General features: G+C 39.5%; 1 protein-coding gene across 2 annotated transcripts in view; it reads left to right on the top strand.

The window, feature by feature from the left end:
* LOC102020204 (low affinity sodium-glucose cotransporter-like) overlaps positions 1–20,307 on the top strand; it is a 134,889-nt gene that overhangs the window by 61,165 nt on the left and 53,417 nt on the right. Inside the window, exons 1-4 of one of the 2 annotated variants that reach the window (XM_013520390.1) lie at positions 3,520–3,591; positions 14,818–14,889; positions 17,171–17,275; positions 19,425–19,484. In XM_013520390.1, the coding sequence (XP_013375844.1) occupies positions 14,821–14,889; positions 17,171–17,275; positions 19,425–19,484 (234 nt within the window). In that variant the 5' untranslated portion in view covers positions 3,520–3,591; positions 14,818–14,820. Of the gene's footprint in view, positions 1–3,519; positions 3,592–14,817; positions 14,890–17,170; positions 17,276–19,424; positions 19,485–20,307 lie in introns of those variants that run through there. The other variant, XM_013520389.1, reaches the window with a different exon arrangement.

Genomic DNA, 20,307 nt, shown 5'->3' with positions numbered 1-20,307 from the left:
TGGCCCTTGGTATATTGATATATGGAACCAGTACCTACCCGTGCTGTAAAAAAGGAGCATGAGGAGAAGAGGGGTCCAATCCATGGTGGGTATACGACTAGGAGCCCTACAGTGAGAATGGGCTGTCCCAGACCTTTTCTTTCCCATCCTGTGAAAAGGAGGGGCTTTTCATGCAAATACATTTTCATCATAACTATCCAAACCCCTCCCTGAGCCTTGATACTGGAACTTAGATCACAATGTAGACTGAGGAGGTTGAAAATTTGCTTTCCCTTTGGGGGAAGCCCTGGGAAGAAGCACTTGTCTGATGAGAGAAGATAAATATCTCTGCTCAGGGGACTTCACAGGTTAGAGAGATATACCTGCTGAGTTTCCATTAGTCAACATAGGATCCAGGGGAAGGTCAGGGCTCTTTCAATGAATGGTCCTTCTTGAGCAGCTATGTAGGAAGTAAAGGCAATCTCCACAATGCCCCCTTCTGGTCACGTGACACAGCTTTCTCCGGGGTACAGAGATCTGACATACTAGCTAATAATTAAATAGGGAAACTTACATGTCTGTTTAATAAAAAATAAATGCCTGTTTTCACAACCACAAAAATACACACACACACACACACACACACACACACACATGGGTTATTGTTAGTAATTACTAAGTTTACTTTGCAAGTTTCAAAACACAATATAACATATGATGCACTGAGGTTTTGACACGGGGTGCAGGAGGCTGAGTTAGCAACTGCACCACTCCCTCCCCTCCGCTATACTCCATTGTTCCCTAAGCAGTTCATACCAGAACACTGCATAATGGAGTTATGAAAACAATCACAGAATAAAGTTTATGGTATTTGGGGGCTGTGTTATAGCTGTCCAGGGCTTTCTGACCTAGACTACAGGTTGGACATGGGTGGACTACAAGTCAGACTGTAGGTGGGCCATAGCTTGGGCATGGGTGACTTACAGCACACTTTCTAGCATGGTGATAGAATTCTAAAACGTCTTAAAACAGAAATTAAGCTATCTTCACAGGGTGGACACTCAAAACAAATGATGCGCCACAATGTGGTTTATAATCAGGCCTATTGTTCACCTAAAACGGAGAATATGGTAGCACTTCATGTAGTAGCCGGCAGGGAGCAACAAGATATCTTGTAGTAGCCACATGTAGTGGTGCATATCTGTAATTCCACCACTCAAGAGGCTGAGGCAGGAGGATTGCTAGGAATTAGAGACCACCCCGGAGCACATAGTGAGTTCCAGGCCAGCCTGAACTGCACAGTAAGACCCTGTCTCAAAAACCAAATCAAAATAAACATGATTATATTTCAATAATTACTATGGACATACCATCCATAGGAGTCTGACCTAGCACCCTGGTTCCCAGGGAGCTCTCTGCAGTAATAAGAATTCATTTGGATTTCTTCATCTTAATTAATTTTGAAAATCAATGTTTTCAGTGTGAAGACTCCAGAAACTGAGAGACATAGGACAGCCTTGCTAGGGCAATAGCGAAGAGTTTTTGTCAAATATTCCTTTTATTCAGGGTCATTTTGCTTTTCCCAAATGACACACTAATACTATGAGACAACCACTGATGTAGTAGGATTTGTTTTCAGCCTGGATTGCAGAGATGGATAAGTAGCTGTCTGCTTCCACAGTTAGTGTACAAAAAGTATTCTTAGCCAGGGTTTCTATCACTTTTACATACATACATAATGTCCTGCAGTGCCTTCTCTGGCTGCTGCTGCTACCTTGAAGTGTAGTAGGTTCTGTGCTCACTACAGAGAATGCAGATGAGCTTGGCTGAGGATCCCAGGAGGTAGATGTAGAGGGTAACTGAGTAGCACAGACTGGGATGGGCCCTTTTAAAACAAAGAACTCCATGATGTGTTGGGAAAAGGACCAGGGGGAAGAAAATTCTTGGCACATATTTAGCAGGCAGTATCTGTGAGCTGGGGATGAGAGTACTGAGGACCACCCTGACATTCACATTGACAGAGGATGAGGAGGAGGAAGAAGAGTGAGTTTCAGGTCATTGTGTAGACATCCCAGAGCTCCACTGAGACAAACAAGCTGTATCAATATCTCTTATCCCTAGTCTCAAAGGAGAGAGAAGATCCATCAAGAAAATGTGCTCTTCTCCTGGCCAACCAATTTCATCAATTGGCTTTCACCGATGCCGTATCTGGGTATCACTTTGGGGAGAGATGGACCTGGGAAGGATCTGCCTTGTAGTTCTACCAGATCTCAGTTAGACTCCAGCTTCTGGGTCTTGAACCCTGAACAAGAGCCATAATGCACTTCTCTGATTTCCCAGATGAGATCCCACAGACCACTCAGTCACAGGCCCACAGTGAAATTACTGTCCAGGCCTAAGTTCATCATATCCATGAGCAAATGACAGGTGATCTTGACACAGGTTCATGCCCCTGCCAGAGCCTTGAACACTGCCTGCTTCCTGCACAAAGACAGTGAGACTTCTCTACACAGGAAACTTCCTACCTTATAGATCAGTCTTTTGTTTTCTATTTTGTTTCTCTCAGACAGATCAAGGTGCACAGTTCACTTTATAAGGAATCTTAAAATCTCAACATGAATTGAAAAGTAAATTACCTGAGAATAGGAAATTTTTCTCTGAACCCATTTGTCAGGGTGTTCAACATAACAAATTTTTCTTTCTATATTGATCCTTCCTGAGATCATCCCATAGGGACATATTGGTGGAACACCACCACCCCAGTAATTCATATATGTCCTCCACCTTGGGAGTCAAATAAGTGCAGACCTCAATTGAAACCCTTCCCTCACCTTTTTATGGATGATCAGTATGAGGTTTCCTGAGAGCTGGGTGTCTGGTAATGGAACCCTCATATCATAGGATCATGTTTGCATCCAGGCTCAGTCATATGTCCTAGTCCCCTCTCTTGACCTCTCACTTTGCTGAGTATCTCTGTAATGTATCATGGGTTAGTACTCAGTCTTGTCATCAAGCTGGGCCTCTAAAAGGGACAAGGTACCTTTGGTCAGTGTCAGAGTTTTTGCAATAAATCCACTTCCCATGGACATGGTCAATAAGGGCTTCTGAGTCACCACAACCTGAGAATTGAATGTTGATAAAATATCAGACACATGTTACGAGTGAGGAAAGAAAAGAGAGGGTCAGTCTGATGGATAGAATTTGAAATCTCTATTACCTGAACAGTGAATGGGGAAAAAAAGGGGGTATCAAGACCATGGTGTGGATATTGGAAGAATCTTTTGAACCCAGAGCTAGTGCTTTATTTTAGGATGAACTTTTGTTTTCTCCTGAGCTCCCTGCTTGATGGGGGAGAGTTGGTGTGGTGCTTTCCACAAATGTAGGTCTTTCACTTTCCCCTCCCACCACCTGATCCTCACGCCTGATATTACATATACTCTCTGAGGTGCACCTGTTGTTGCTACATACTGTGGACTTTCCCTGTGACGGCAAGCAGCTGCTCTCTACATGGACTACTGAGCAACTGTATAGGGTCTAAAAAGGAATCCTGAAGCAGTTAAGCTTCTTTGCAAAGATCCACAGCACCACCTTGAGGCCTATTCATCTAAATGTGTAAGAGCTCATCTCATTTATTTAAGAAATGTTTATTGATATTTATGACATTGCCACTGTATTTCCCACACTTGCATTGCTTGTCTTTTCTTTGCTCATTTCTAATTGAATGGATTTCTCTGTTTTGTGTTCAAATACTGCCCTAGGTGTCTGTACTTCAATTTTAGTGTTCTTAAAATTACCTGGGTGTTTTGAATGAACAATAGGAACTGGTTTTCAAGACCAACTGGTAAAGTTATTAAGTTGAGCCTCACATTAAACGTGAAGCTGGTTTATGTGAGAATTATTTTATTACTCAGTGGATTTGAAGAAACAAAATAGACTGAAGATCAAACTTCTTATTGTCAGTTGAGTTGAAACTAAAGTCAACCATGCAGCTGCTCCACCCACTCTACATGACCAAACTGCTCAAAACATCCTGGACAGCAAGCTTGAATGAGCTCTTTAGGTTGAAAATACTTTACAGACAATATCCCACATTATTGCCAGGACAAATTACCATTGTATGAAACTCCACTAGGATAGAACAAAATTTCAAAATGAGTTTGACCTCTCAAATGAATTTGGAAAAATTTCCTCTTCTTAAATGTGTAAAGACTTGTTTTATGACTTAGCATATGATCTATGCAGGAAAATAACCCATGTCCAATTGAGAAGAATGTTCCTAGGCTCATGTGAGTAAGGTGGGTGACAGTCTGAGAAGAGGGTCACATCGGTGCTGGTGCTGTTTGTCCACACAATGAAGCAGGATGAGTAGTTTCCCACCAGTCAGACCTGCATCCACCCTCCTCTCAATCAATCCTGCAGAACCACCTGCTGTGAAGCCAGAAGAACCATTACATTGAATTGTTCTCCTGCTGGAGAATATATTTCGGCAATATGTACCAAGGTTGGAGATGCATAATCTTTGCAATTCTACTTTGTGTCAGGCCACATGATCTATGTGATGCTGGGTGACAATCTCAAATTTGAAATATAAAACCATACAGGCTAAATTCTTATTCACATAGCTTGCTCACTATGTCCGATGGGTGATGATTCTTCCCATGGTCATCTTTATTCCCCTGTTAAAGTCAATAGAGAATCACTTCTTGAAATAATGCTGAGGAAGCTGGCAGAAAGACAGGAGAGAGGATCATGGAAGAACCTGGCCTTGGTCCAATTGACCATAAATAACAAGGATTTGCCTAATTCTCTTTCATTTAACAATGCAAGACAGTGGAGCCAAGACACATTTCATGGAGGTGGAAGTTAATATCTGCCACTGAAAAGGATCTAGATATGGAAAACAATGACATAATCTTAGTGCAGAAGACTGTGACACTCTGGGATACTTTCAAGACTGTTTACAAAGGCAACATTTGAAACCACTAATAATAAGAAACAATACTATTTTCTATAGAGTAGTTTTTGGAAAATTTTGCTATTCAATTTGCCTTTTGAAATCACAGAATCACACTCAGGTGAATGTCATACTCAACAGGAGATAATCTTTGTCCAGAGTCTTTCTCCAGGAGTTGACATCAGGCACTGGGGGAAAATATAAGCACATAAGCATGCCCCACAGCTAGAGGCCAAGCAGAGTGGGCTCTCTATGTAGCCCATTCTCTTTTGATTTTGGCCACATGCTGCTTAGATCCCTTCTTCTTGTAAATTGATCAAGCATCAGTCTGCTAGGTCCCCAGCCTCTAAGGGACCAAGTTGTCTTCTGATTATTCCTTGAATTTCTTTAGTAAGTTTTAAAGTGTAGATAAGCTACTGCCCAGTGTACCATGCGGTAGCAGACAAGAAAAGCTTCAAATGCAATCTTAGATTCAATCTGTAAAGCTAAACCCTCCCCGCTTATCCTTCATGGAACCCCATTCTGTTGTTCCAGCTGATGTCAGAACACAGAACTACCACCCTTCTCACTAACATTGTTCTTATTCTCATCTGGGCTCTTGGAGCACTGCTAGAAGCAGATGGGTCAAAGAGAAAACCAAAGGATCAGAAAAAGGAGTGCAGGAGTGCCAGGTATTCTTACTAACCCATAGTTCTCATCTTGCCTCTCACTGAAAACCATTTTTCCAATTCAAGAAAGGTGCAGAACTACTTAAAGATGAGTAAATAATAATATTAAATTAACCAGGGCTCGAGATTGAATATCATTTGGAGATATAGGGTCATCTGGATGATTAGATATTTTAGGGCCACAAGAAAATATACCAATTTCTTTTAGAATCAGAAATAAATGAATGTAATTTAAAATGGATTATGTTTTTCTCCAACTTAATGTAATTTAAAATGCATTATATTTTTCCCTAACAATGTAGTTGGTTCTTACACTGTGTATCATAGCGACCAGCTACACATGCACATCACAGTGACCAGCTGTTTCTAAGAAACAAAAGTAACAGGAACTGTAATGGGAACTATTACCTGGGCATCCAACAAGCTGAAGTGTACTGCCTTGGGGTAGGAGGGGGTGGCGCATCTTCTGCTCCAGTTCCATTGGTTATCTGTTCCATTGCTCCCTTCTCAGTACCTGCACTGAGGTACTGCAGCCTGGAACCCAAGGTTTTACGGGAGACAATATAAGTTCTTTCTGATGAATAGCCACTGTGCAGACTGCACGTAGATCCCCTCCACTACAAGCCTGTGAGAACTTTGAAACTTCCCAGTAGCAAAGATTTCTGGCATGCATACTGGTGGCGGGGTTTTCTGGAACTCTTCCATTCATCCTTCCCCTCTGGAAAAGAGTCTTCTCCCAACTAGAAAGCCTCGGTCACAGTCTGCATTGTATTTTGTTTCTTTTCCTATGCTGCCATCGAAAGTCTGTATGTTTTACAAGGCTGTAATCTCTTTCTCGCAAAGGTTCAGCATTCTCTCCCGGTCACTCCCTGAAAATGCAGCGATCCACCTTTTTCTTTTTTCTTCTTTGTAGAGAAGATGAGCGCTGAGCATCCCAAGCCTATTTGGCCTTCCAGGAATCCTTGAGTTTTACTGTTACTTCATTCTCATCACCCAGCATTGGTCTTTTAAGATTTTGTATTTCTACTTGAATTCAATCCTGGTAGTCTATACGGATTGAGAAATGTATCCATTTATCTTAGGTTTTTCAATTTGGTCACATATAATATATAGTTTCTTATAATCCTTTGTATTTTGCTGATATCAACTGTAATGTCTCCTTTTACACATTTGAGTTTGCATTTATTTTAGTCTTCTTTCATCTTTGTAGTGTAGCTACAGGTTGTTAATATTGGTTATCAATATATAAACAATTTTTATTTCATGTGTCTTTTGTGTGTTGTTTCAATTTTGTTTTTTCATCTCTGATTTTTATTGCCCCTTTCCTTTTCCTCATTTTGAGTTACTTTTGTTTTTATTCTTCTAGTTCCTTGAGATACCTTATTAGACTAATTCTTTGAAATCTTTCTTTTAAATTTAAAATTGCTATACATTCCCAACATGTATTGCTTTTATTATTTTGGATCAGATATGCTGTATTTTCCACTTTCATTTTATTCAAAAAAATTATTAATCACTATGTTTTCATTAACATGTAATAATTATAAATATTTGTGAAGCACCATAAGATATTTTGACATGTGTGTATAATGTACAGTGATAAATCAAAGTAATTGGCATTTGTATCTACTTAAACATTTGTTGTTACTTTATGTTCAGAATCTTAATTCCTCTCTTCTGGCTTATTATAAAATACGTAAAACATACTCACTTTCCTCTACTGTCAAACACTAGAAGTTTTTCCTTCTACCTAAGCATATTTTACCATTTGCTATCCCATCACCCATTATTCTCACTCTTCTCCACATTCTCTTGCCTCTATTTTAACCTATACATCTATAATACCAAAATTTTGTTTATATATATGAGTAAAAATATATAGTACTTGTCTTTCTATGCCTGGCTTATTTCACTCAACATAATGTCTTCTCTTCCATCCATTTTGCTGCAAATCACAGAATTTCATTCATTTTTGGCTGAAAATTAAGTGGAAATATAAAATCTGAAAACCAATGTTGAGTGATGTGAATGAAGTAGCAATAAAACTCTCAAGAATTCCCGGATGGCCAAATACAGTGTATTTAAGATACAATAGTGCAACTCTTGAAAACGTAGGCATAGACAATAGCACAAGAAATCATACCAAAAATCAACAAATGGGATCATATCAAGTTTAAAAATCTTCTGAACAACAAAGAAAACAACCAAGAGAGTGAAGATATTATTTAAAGATTGGGAAAAAGGTTTTTGTCAGCTATCCTTTGGACAAAGAGCTAACATCAAAAATTTATGAAGAACTCAAAAAATTTATGACCCTGTCAAAGTAAAAGATCCAATAAAAAAACTGGGGAACTGAAATGAATAGACACTTCACAGGAGAAGTAGAAATGGCTAATAAATAAATACATGGGAAAATGTGCATTATTTCAGACCATCAACAAAATGCAAATTAAAACTACAATATTACTCCAAAAAGAATGGCTATCATCAATAATTCAAAAAATAGCAAATGCTGGGGAGGATGTAGGGGGAAAGGAACTCTCTTACAGTGTTGGTGGGAATGATAATTGGTACAACATCTATGGAAATCAATATGGGAAATCCTCAAAATATTAAAAATAAGAATTCCATTTGACTCAGTTATCACCCTTCTAGGTATCTTCCCACAAGAGTTATTACAGGGATACATGTCTACAACAGCACAATTCATAATAGCTAGATCTTAGCCATAGCTGATATGTCCACCAACAAGTGAATAGATTGTATATGAGACAGAGACTATATAGAAACTTACTAATGTGAAAATGCTAGTGGCGGTGAGCTGGACAGTAATTCAACAGAGTGTCTCATGGTGGCAGAATGGATAGTTCAGTTATTTTCTCCACTCATCCTCTCTTCTGTACCTACTTGCCACAAGAGAAACATTTAATAAATTAAACTACATAAGCATTAGCTTGTATAATCTGATTGCATGATCAGCAGTCCAAGGAATAATTAACCCAGCATACAGGCAAGAAAGGAGATTATCTTTACAGATAACAATAGTTTTCGGTGCACTTCAGGTAATACTCATTTGTATGATTTTGTCTGGGCATAGTTCCAAGGTCCCCTGGACTTGGCAAAAGTATTGGGAAAACAAAAGGGCATGTTATGAACATGGCAAAGAATACACATGCGTTATCATTAATAATACAAAGTTTAATCCAACTGGGGTTCTTTGAGCTTCCTGGATCTTATTATGTACAACTCTTCCAAGATTTGGAAAGTTTTTGGCAGTTACTTCAATGAGCAGGTTTTCTACTACTTTTCCTTTTCCTGGAACACCCAGCATTTAAATGTTTGCTTTTCCCTTGATAGTGCCTCATAGATTGTTTTTTGTGCTATGTAAGAAAAAACAACTTTGTCTATGAGGTCAGAAATTCTGCTGCTAAGCATTTCATTTACGTTTTTGTTTCCTCTGAGTTCAACTCTATAATTTCATAGATCTCCATCTTGGCTAAATTTCTATTCAGAGTACAAACTGTTTTCCTGTTTTAGTTGAAATATTTGCATTCTTTTTTGAGAATTTTTCATAAAATCATTTCTTAGGTTCTTCAATTTGTTGATTTACTTTTCTTTTTGATTTTTTGGTAGAGAAGTATTCTATTCTCTTGGAGGCATCATATTACCTTGCTTTTCAAGTACCTTATGTTCTGACACTGATATTTGCTAATCTGGTGGGTCGGGTGCTCCTACTGATCTTACAGAGGTTTTCATAATAAAGGACTTTCTCCTAGAGATGCCTCCTAAGATGTCAGTTGGATTCAGGTGCAGCTAAATCTCATGTCACACGAAGCTTCTTCAACTTTAGCAACACTGATGATACCTGTAGGTATCCCAGTCCACAGAGGTTTGTGTTGTTTCTCTGTGAGTTGAGATATATCTGTCTTAGACAGGAAAGCTTTGCCATGGCTCTGAGCATGACAGCCTGACTGTTTGGGTGGGATGTGAGACGTACCCATGGTCTATGCAGGGACAAGGCTGTCCTCACAAGCTCAGGTTTGTGCTACACCTCTTGCCAAGTAATGGAGGTGGAGAACCTGTCACTCACTGGAGATTCTCTGGGAAATTTTTTGGCCTTTGGGGTGCATATTGTTCAGAACATGCTGCCTAGATGCTTTCTGGTGGAAAAGTGAGTGTTAGTAGGAACACTTAGCCATATCTCATGTCAGTAATGGGCCAAAACAACTGCTTGGGTTGCCTGTCTCCTTCCCATGGCTAAATGTGAGTGGCCGGTGATGCCCACATACTTCCCGGGGTCTCATTAAACTGATCCACACAAAGAACACTGCGTGGATACTTCCTACTTCTGTGTAGGTAGTGCTGTCTGGCTGTTTCATAGGAAATTTGAAGGTCAAGCCACTCAGGGAGACCTGTCTGGCACTTTATTGGGACAAAGGATAAGTAAGTGAGACCATCTTATTTCTTTCTTCAGCATCAGTGGATACTGTTAAATAAAGTGTAACCATGGACTGCTTCCTAGTACCACAAGAGTGGGCAGGGCCACTGACATTTGTGAAGCAGTGGCAGAGGACAGGGGGTGCCTGATATTGATCACAGAGTCCAGTCATCTGAAATTTTCAGTGTAGCTACTCAGGCTCCACAGAATCCCTAACAGGAGAGATCTCAGTACCATGACTTTGAGGATCCCAGGTAGGGCAGGGCACAATGTGAACTAGGATCTTTCTACAGTGCAATTCAGCAGTATGGATCCTTGACGGCTCCCCAAACTGTCTCAAGCCATGTGAGGGTTATAAGCTTCTCTATCAGAAAATCGTCAAGTAATTATGACACAGTGGATTCTTCTATGGGCCTCCTGCCTACCCTTTCCCCGCTGTGCAAAGTTCTTGGTTCAGGGTTAATCTTACCTGGAGAGATAAGACAGCAGATAATGGGTCCCTAGTTCCCTTCTTTATAAACCCATTGTAAGTTTCCAGTCTTCTATTCTTAGCAATGTCTATCCCATAACTTCACTGTACTCAAGCATTCCGCCTCAAATAATCCAGTGAAATAAGTATTTTTTCTTTGCTTTCACGTGTGTGTGTGTGTGTGTGTGTGTGTGTGTGTGTAGGGAAGCAAAGCAAAATGGGCACTTGTAGTAAACCATCTTACTGCTATAAACTCCATCATGGCACTGGATTTACCAATTGCTTTATTAAATTGACCTTACTTTATTTGGCATAAGACGGCAAAAACACAGGGAAAAAATTTAAAACTAGATAAATCCATCTACAGACAAATGCAAGCAATCTAATTCCATAATAGCTAAAGGATTTAAATAAATGCTTCTCCAAGAATGTATACAAATGCCTGATAGCAGGCATCAAAAGTTAATCAACATAATTATACATTGTATTAGAAATTTTAATCAAAACACCAATATTACTTTATACGGGCTAGGATGGGTATAATTTTTAAACAAAAAAAAGTATTGGCAAAAGTGTAGAAAAATTAAACACTTCTGTATTACTGGTGGTGATGAAAAGTAGTATAGCTGCTATGAAAACATTTTGATATATTTCATAGAAAGTGTAAACCAGAAGTGTCATATGACCCAGGTGTGCACCCACAACAACTTAAACATTCAAGCAGAGGCCCAGACACCAACATTTATAACAGTATTATTTCCAACAGCAAATGGTGAAAACAACCAGCTATGGTTTATATATAGATTGTGAGTTCAGCAAACACCTATTTGATGAGAGGCTTATGTCCAGATGGTCTTATTAGGTGATGGAACCTTCAAGAAATGGTGCCTGGTAGAAAGTACTTAAACCATTGGACAAATGGCATAGTTCATGTATAACCTCTTAATATTTCTTAGGCCAGAGTGGTCATGAAAGGGAAAAACCCAGATTCTTTGTGCCATCTTTGTTTTCTTTCTCTTAGCATGATTTTCTGTCCTGGTTGGGGGTTTTTCAAGGGGGACAATAAAATACAGGACACATATTTTATAAGGTTATTTATAATAGTCACCCAAAGTATCATATACAAAGAGACTGCAGGAAATCTGTCCATACACTACAGACCAGTGAATCCAGCTGAGGGTCTGGATCCCATGAAAATGTCCTACATGAACCCATCTGAAGACCTAGAGCCCATCACAACGCCCCCATGAGTACAACTGAAGGCTAAGCGCCCATGACAATGTCTCATGCAGGCCTGTTTCATGCATCTGTGCTACTAAGCTGAGGGATCTGAACTGGAGCCAGGCAGCAACTCTCAGAGTAAGAACCAGAGCTCTCCCAAAAAGTACCACAGCCATGCTCAGCAACAGTGAGGTCCTGAGCTCCTTTGAGGATGAGAACAGCTGAGCTCCTATCAGGAAATCCAATGGAACAAGCTTTGCCAGGAGACTGAGCAGTGAAACATCTTCTACTTTGGAGCCAGGAAGCAATGCTCAAAGTGAGGATTAGAGCTTCCTTCAAGTGAACCAAAGGCATTCTCAGTGACAACAAGGTTCTGAGCTCATTTCACAATGAGAATAGTCAAGTTCGTCAGGAAAGCCAGCATAACAAGCTCGTCCAGGGAAACCAACAACTTCCCAACAGCTTCCCAACAACTTCTTCCTCTCCATTTCTGCCTCTTATGCTGCCAGCAACAATCCTTAGGTGGGTCTCCCACATGCATCATCACACTGGTTCGGTTCAGCTGGGTGTTACGTGTTGACCACAAGTTGTCAGTCCACCACATTCTCCCTCTACATGACTCTGCCATACACTGTCTACATGGAACCAGAACCAGGGCTATACTATTCAGAATTTCAGCCTGTAAACCTGTAAACCTGTAAAAGTAAATCTCATTCCTGGGGCTGGGGATTTAGTTCAGCGGCACAGAGCCTGCCTGGCAAGCGCGAGGTTGTGAGTCCAATTCCCAGTACCAGAAAAAACAAAACAAAACAAAAAAAGTAAATCTCATTCCTATGGAGTTAGTCCATATGTGTACTTTGTTGTGTTAATAAAAATCTGACTAACCCAAGTATCCATTGGCAGATGAATAAGCTATGATAAATACATGCAATTCTGTATTAATTAACCTTGACAATTATGTAATGCAAAATATATGAATAAAAATAAAAGCTAAAACAATTTTTTTCAAAGGAGAAATTCTGACGCATGCCACAATGTGAGTGAACCTTGAAAACATCATGCTAAATGAAATAAATCAGACAAAAAAGGATAAGTTTTGTATGATTACACCTGTATGTGATACTTAGGATAGATAAATTAATGTAGACAGTGGAACAGAAATTACAAAGGATGTATTTGGGGTTTCTTTTGGGTTTGTCTTTGTTTTTGTTTTTGTTTTCTTTCTGGTACCAGGAATCAAACTCACGACCTTGCGCTTGCCAGGCAGGCGCTGTGCCACTGAGCTAAATCCCCAGCCCCTACAAAGGATGTAGAAAGGCAAAAATAGGGAAACATCATTTTCTGAAAAGAGTTCTATCTGTGTTATTTCCATACTGTTCCTACCTCACTATGAGGCTTTATGAATGGTTATGAATCATAAATGTTCTATATGGGGCAAATTAGTGTTTCTACTCGTTGACTAAAAGTATAAAAATAATCTTTAAAAATATTCTGCAAATGAGAGGTAGAGATAATTGCCCAAGGTTGCAAATGTACTTAATGCCACTGAATTGCACCTTTAGAATGGTTAAATGTTAAGTTTTATGCTATGTATTTTACGTATTGTTACTTGTAAAGCTGTTTCTCTTTATTGCATAACTATCCGAGGTCTTGGAGTATCTCATGGAGTCCCCTAGAGGACCTGTCGCACAGTTATAGGGCTTTGGAAACCTTTATGTGCATAATTAACTTCATTTTCAAAGAGAAAAACATTTTGGTCAAAAATGTGATCTGTATAGTGAGAAACTATCACCCTCTGCTCCTCCTGATCTTTTTCTGGACCTTTACCTCTGTACCCCCTCCCCCTCCTTGTTTCCCATGACTCTCTCTACCTCCCGCTGAAACTACTCTAATTCCTCTTAAATATTTTGTCTTTCCACTCAACGAACATACTACCGCCCACTTGTAAGTGTGTCCCCTTTTCTGGTCTGTCACCCTCATCCTCACGGTACACTTACTCCAACACTAACCACTGCAAGATCAGGGTGTCACAGCCTGGATCCAAAGGGAAAAGTTTTAAGGTCCCCATGTGCAGGAGATAGCTGGCCCCACCTGCCTGAAGTTGATCATTAACTCAGCACTTACATAAAGAAGGGGCCATCCTTGGCCTGGGGACTGTACCACCTGCAGCCATGGCCAGCACAGTAAGCCCCAGTACAACAGCCGGAAGCCCAGAGCTGCCTGCACTGTCACAGCGCATCCAAAATGCTGCTGACATCTCTGTCATTGTCATCTATTTTTTGGCGGTGATGGCTGTTGGACTATGGGTATGTGGGAGCCCAAAGGACTTTCAGGGTGGGCACCAGATTAGGGAAAGGTGCCTTCGTGTGGGAGAAGAGTGACCTGACAAAATGAGACCTTAACAGTTTGCAAATGTGTTATTGTTTCTCTGTATGAATCATTCTCTTATGTGTGTCATAAATAATGTTTGTAATGAGTGAACTTATTCCTCTAGCGACTCTACAATTTGAGAACAGACAGGACTGGGAACTATAAATCTGTCCTACCAGACATCGCCACCACCTGCCACAATACCTCAAAATATTTTCATTTTCTCATTTTCTTTATTTTCCTTTATTGTTATTGATTTTCTAACTTAGGATTTGGACACAAATCATTTGTGTTCCACTCATTTTTCTCTTTTAGTAATGAATTCAAGACTGCAAATTTTCATCCAAGTACTGGCACACATTGTTTTCATCAATGCAAATAAACACCAGTTTTGCAGAATACGATTTCTTGAAGTCCTTTCAGCTCTAAATTTTTCAACAATGTTTTTGAAGTCCATTGAAAATTGATAGGGCTGGGGATATAGCTTAGTGGCACAAACGCCCGCCTGGCAAACGCAAGGTCCTGAGTTCAATTCCCGGTACCAAAAAAGAAAAGAAAAGAAAACTGATGCTGCATTACAGTTTTTAGAAAATATTACTTTCTATAGGAGTGTTGCAAAGTCACCACGGTCAGCACACCAGCCAGAGAATTGTTAGCATCTCCAGTGTCCTGGGTGCAACTGCTGTTTGTGACCTCCCATGTCTTCCTTTCTGCTCAGGCAATGCTGAAGACCAACCGGAGCACTGTTGGAGGCTTCTTCCTGGCTGGCCGAGATATGGTCTGGTGGACAGTAAGTCACTAACAGTTTGCTGGAAATAAATTGTGTGTGCGTGCGTGCATGCGTGCATGTGTTTAAGTGTCAATGAAGAAATTAGTGGGGATTTTGACCGTTTCTGTGTATTCACTGCCCCCTTGTGGATGGTTCTTTCCCTAAATTGCTGTGTCTAGGCTGTGATCTATGATTCAAAAAACATTATACTATCAACATTTGAAAGCAGGTTTATTCTGGTATTTGAGTACATCCAGTAGAGCTCTATTTAGGTTCTTTTCCCCCAACTTCACTGAGAATCTTCTACCTTGTTTTCCTAGCTCTAACCATTCTCAGCTAATGCTGTTCTTTGTGTCTGGATTGGCCTCCCCTCTCTGCCTTCCTCCTTCAAGATCAGCTCTGCTCTGAATGTCTACCCATTCTTCATGTTCTGTGTACTTACTGATAGGGACTGTGTTCCCTGTAATGTGTTAATGATGATGTTTCTTTGACCCTTGACTAGTACATGTTCTCTTTTCTGGCTTTCAGTATATTGCCCCCTCAGCCAGATATCCATTGCAGCAGAGGCTACATCTTCCTCTGTTGTCGGTGTATAGTAAGTTTCTGACTGGGGTGACAGGTCCCAACAATGAGGTGCCCATGGATGAAAAGAAACACAAAAGAGGCAAAGTTATGGGATCAGGGGGCTTCAGCCTCTCAGACTGACACACTGATTACCATTTTTTGTAAACTTTTATTGGGATACTAACAAAAGCAGCAACAGCAAAAATGGGAGGAATAATTAACAGGATTAACAGGGACAATACAACTTAATTATAACAGGAACTAGACTTTGACTTAGTTAGCCATCATATTATCATTCCTTTGGACATATCTTAGCAAAGCATCTAGTGATGTTCCAGCAGCTTTCTATAGGGACGCAGGTCCTGCTACCATTGCCTTTTACGCTAATACTTTTGCTAGCCTTCCTCTGGAATCAAACAATCCTATGGCTTGGTCAATCCTGAAGTCTCAAATAGGTAATACATTGAAAGATAAACTAAAGGCTGTCCTTCTCCACACTCTGTCAACCTAGAGATGTCAAAACCAAAATGTCTATACAGTTGGTCCTCAGTAAATGATTTCTTCACAGATCTGCTTATTCATCTAAATTAAGGGGAATGGAGACTGGGAAATGACCTGGTCAGGGTAATTAGAGAAGACCAATTGCAAATTCAAAATGTCTATTTATTGAGCCATTCCATCAGACATTGCCTCTGCGGTACTATTTTGTGAATCATGCAAATCTCAACCAATCACAAAGCCACAAACCAGCTCAATCCCTCCCAACTAGTTAAACAGAAAAGGCAACTTTTGAAAAAACTTAAAGTGTAGGACCAGATAAAGCAGTGATGGTCCTAAACCCCAAATCTGTCAGACAGGCACTCATCTCGGCCCATTCTAAACATATCTCTTAACCGTTGAGGCTTAAGAATAGTGGACAATATGACGGAAGTGGGGATGAGGGGAAAATAATGTCTTAAGGTTATGAGGATGCAGACGAATTCCCTTCTCCTGAAACACAAGGTGCTTACTGTTGGTTTAAAGGCAAAATATGATGGTAAGTTTGGCAGTTCTTGGCAAAATACAGATCAAGAATACATTGGCATGTACATCAGAGTTACATGGATCAATAAGCTTTTTTCTTATTTGTTTGGTTCTTTTTGTTTGTCTTTTTTTTTTTTTTTTTCTTTTTGAGACAGGGTTTCGCTATGCAGTTCAGGCTGTTCTTGAGCTTATTTTGTACCTAAGCTGGCCTTAAACTCTCAGCAATCCTCCTGCCTCAGTCTCCCGAATGCTGCAATTATAGGCATGCACCACCACTCCCAGCCAATAAGCTTTTCTCTAAAAGGCAAGAGTGTAAATGTTTTAAGGTTTATAGACTATATAAACTTTTTCAACTACATAAGGTAGCCACTACAGCACAAACGTAAGTAAAGTCAATGAGAATGAATATGTTCCAATAAAACTATTTAGGGATGCAGGAATTTACACACTTCATGTAAGTTCAGGTTTTTACTTTTGAACATGTTATTATTTTTAACCATTGTAGACATTCAAAAAAAAAAGTTTAAATGGTCTTTCTTTATGGTCTTTTTTATGGTCTACATAAAACATGGAAACCTCATGGATTTCACCCATAGGACATAATTTGCTAAGTAGTGTTCTGATGTTTAGTAATTGAAATGTATGAACATCTCTTTTCAAAAGGTTTGATTTGGATATTTCATCTCTAACCCTAGTGTGTTCTCTTGCATTCTAGATGGGTGCCTCTATCTTTGCCAGTAATATCGGCAGTGGCCACTTTGTGGGCCTGGCTGGGACAGGAGCAGCCTCAGGGATTGCTATTGGAGCAGTTGAATGGAATGTAAGTGATACCAAAGTATTTTTCTTTAAATCAAAAACATATGAATAGATTTCAATCCAACTCATATCCATGGTTTTCATGTATTCTGTGTAGTCTATACTTGTCTTTGGTTTGGTTTTTAGTTTTCATTTTCCTAGACCTGCAGAATCTCTGTAGCCCCATTCTGTCAGAACCATTCCAGATATACTATTAATCACCTCTGAGCTTTTGCTCAAATGGCTATACCCACCAGTGCTGTCATTTCTTTATCATTAAATCTCCAATTTGATTTAACCTCTTTGACTATTTGAGCTTTCAGTTTTGTCATTCTTCCAGGAACATTATGTGTCCAGACATAAACTAAATAAAAGGAATTTAAAAATGTAAAAGCAATGGTACCCTCTTTTGAGAAGTTTACAATTTGGTGGGAGAAAACTACATGCAGTCACTACAGTGTGGAAAAGTACGAATAGAAAATCATCCATAGTGTATTGATAGATCAAGTAGGAGGAAATCTATCATAGATAATGGTTAGAGTATGGCACATGTCAACTTCCTATGCTGGTGCCAGAAGGATGAGTAGAAACTTCGAGAAGAATCTGACCAAGACTTTATCCAAGGATAAGTGACTTGTGAGATAGTAAATAGAACCTACTAGAATTTGTGATTGAATTCCTAATTAATTGTATTCCTGTCCCCTTAATCAGACCTGAAATTCTTTAAGGATGAGGGCCATATGCTTTCTTCCACTCATTCCGTGCTATCACCCATCACGTAGCTGAGGATGTGATGAGAATATCATAAATTGTTGTTGAGTAGTCTGAATTGTTTCTGTTTTTTTTTGTCTTGTCCTTTCCAGTGTTTTCATGTACATGAGCTTGCACAATGGTCAGAAGAAAATGCTTGTGTGGGAGAAAGTTGTACTGCATTAAAAATTTAGATTCTTTATCCCCGGATATATCCAGGAAGTGACTTTGACTTATCACAAACACTTTTGACCCTTTATCTTAGTTACTTTATCTTTACTGGGACACAGTAATCAACACCCACAAATTAAAGGAGGAAAGGTTTATTTGGCTCACAGTTTGTAGAGGTTTCACTCCGTAGTTAGCTGGCTCCAATTCAGGGTGGCATGATAGAGGGGCTTGGCAGATGAGGCTTGCTTATGGCACGGCAGGGAAGCAGAGAGAGATCAAGGAGGAAGGAGGGAGATAGACCCTTCCAGGCCATAATTCCAGTGACCACCTCCTCCAATCAGGCTTCACCTCCCAGCATCACATTTAGCTATAAATTCATCAGTGTGCTAATCCACTTGTGATTATCATGCCCGCATGATTCAGGCACCTCCCAAATTCCTACCTATGAGCACATGAGGCTTAGGGAGACATCTAGACATAAACTGCAACACCCTCCCTCTTGAAGATTTTGCCTTTAATTTTATTGTACTAGTATCTATGTTCCCAGTATTTACCCAGCCTCCAGATATCTCCTATGGCCAGAGTTTCATTTTGTATCATAGACTCTCTCTACAGTCAGAATCAGAATGATTTATGGCCCAGCTGAGTGTGGTCATCAAGTTGCAGATAACTCCTTCTCTATTTTTAATCCAAGAGCTTCCTTAGTCTCTAAGTTGCTCAGTCTCGGTTCCATAAGAAGGGTAGCTGTACTTTCAATACCTGCCTCAGCTGACTTCTTGAGCAGCATAAATGATATATGTGAAGACTATAAATATTGCATAGTACTATAACTTACTTTTCATCACTGTTATATGTGTAGAGCTAAGACACAGATAATAGACAATAATACTCTTCTATCTTGAAATTTCTTTCTAATGGTTTTAGCCATTCAAGAATAAAACTTTCATTTCCTGAAACAAAAAAATGCATTTAGTCAAAGAGTGTATAACCCTCCAGTGACCTGACTGGACCTAACTGGACGTCTTATGTTATGACCATATTTCCCCACACATTTTTAGCACATTCTAAGGCTGGGAAAATAGTGGCCTCTACATCATAGGAACAGAAGCAAGAGCCCACAGTTGTCCAAGTATCACAATACTTTGAATTGGACATGGTCTAAGAAAACTTTTGTAAAATTCAGTGGCCTGAAAATGATAAATTCCATAAGCAAAACTGCCTAAATTTTAAACTCTTTTCCTGGTTTCTCACAGGCTTTGCTGATGGTGGTGGTTCTAGGCTGGTTTTTTGTCCCCATCTACATCAAGGCAGGGGTGAGTATCCACAGGTGTTCATGGGAACCTTTCAACTTTATCTTCAGTTACTCCTTTATTCACTAACTTTTCTCTCAATAATGAAAATGGATTCTCTTTTCCTGGTCTAATACTAAGAATATACAAATGAGAAACATCAAATTCTTGCCTAGCAGAGCTCCCATTGTGGGATGAGACTGCAGCCAGATGAGAAATCTGTAGTGGTCCTCATAATGAGCACTGTGGTGGGGAGTCTGCCTGGTGAGGGAACCTGTATCTGGACCACCAAAGTGCTTATAAGAAAGCTTTTCCTAAGTGGCCTTACTTCATCCTTAGAGGATTAGGGTGGCCCCAGTAGGTAGAAAAGTCTCTAGGATTGTTTGAGAAACCATATATGAACTTGGAGTATTTGTATATCAGATAAACTCACAGTTAAAGTAATGGGTTTATGGAGGAAACTAGTGGGAGATGAAAGTGGATCTATTGAAAGGAATAGTTAATGCTTAAATATTTTTTACCAATTTTGCGTTCTTATATTTGGTGATCTGAACGACTAATCTGAGGAAAACAATATGCAATATAACAATCATTGGTGAATTCCTACCATCTTTTTTGTTGAAGCTCTGTATCATTTCTAATTTTTTATTATTTTTTATTCTCTTTAATGGTTTGATCAATCTTGCATTCTTACATCTGGGAATCTGAGCAACTTCATTGAAGATAACAATATGTAATATAGCAACCACTGTTAATCCCTATCATTTTGTTTTGAAACTCTGTATCATTTTTATTGTTTTTGCTTTGTTTTTGCCTATGTTGTTGTTATTTTATTATTTTTTATTCT

Source organism: Chinchilla lanigera, unplaced genomic scaffold (genome assembly GCF_000276665.1).
Source record: "Chinchilla lanigera isolate Chin_1 unplaced genomic scaffold, ChiLan1.0 scaffold00054, whole genome shotgun sequence".
Lineage (NCBI taxonomy): Eukaryota > Metazoa > Chordata > Mammalia > Rodentia > Chinchillidae > Chinchilla > Chinchilla lanigera.
This window is presented reverse-complemented; position numbering and strand designations above follow the sequence as displayed.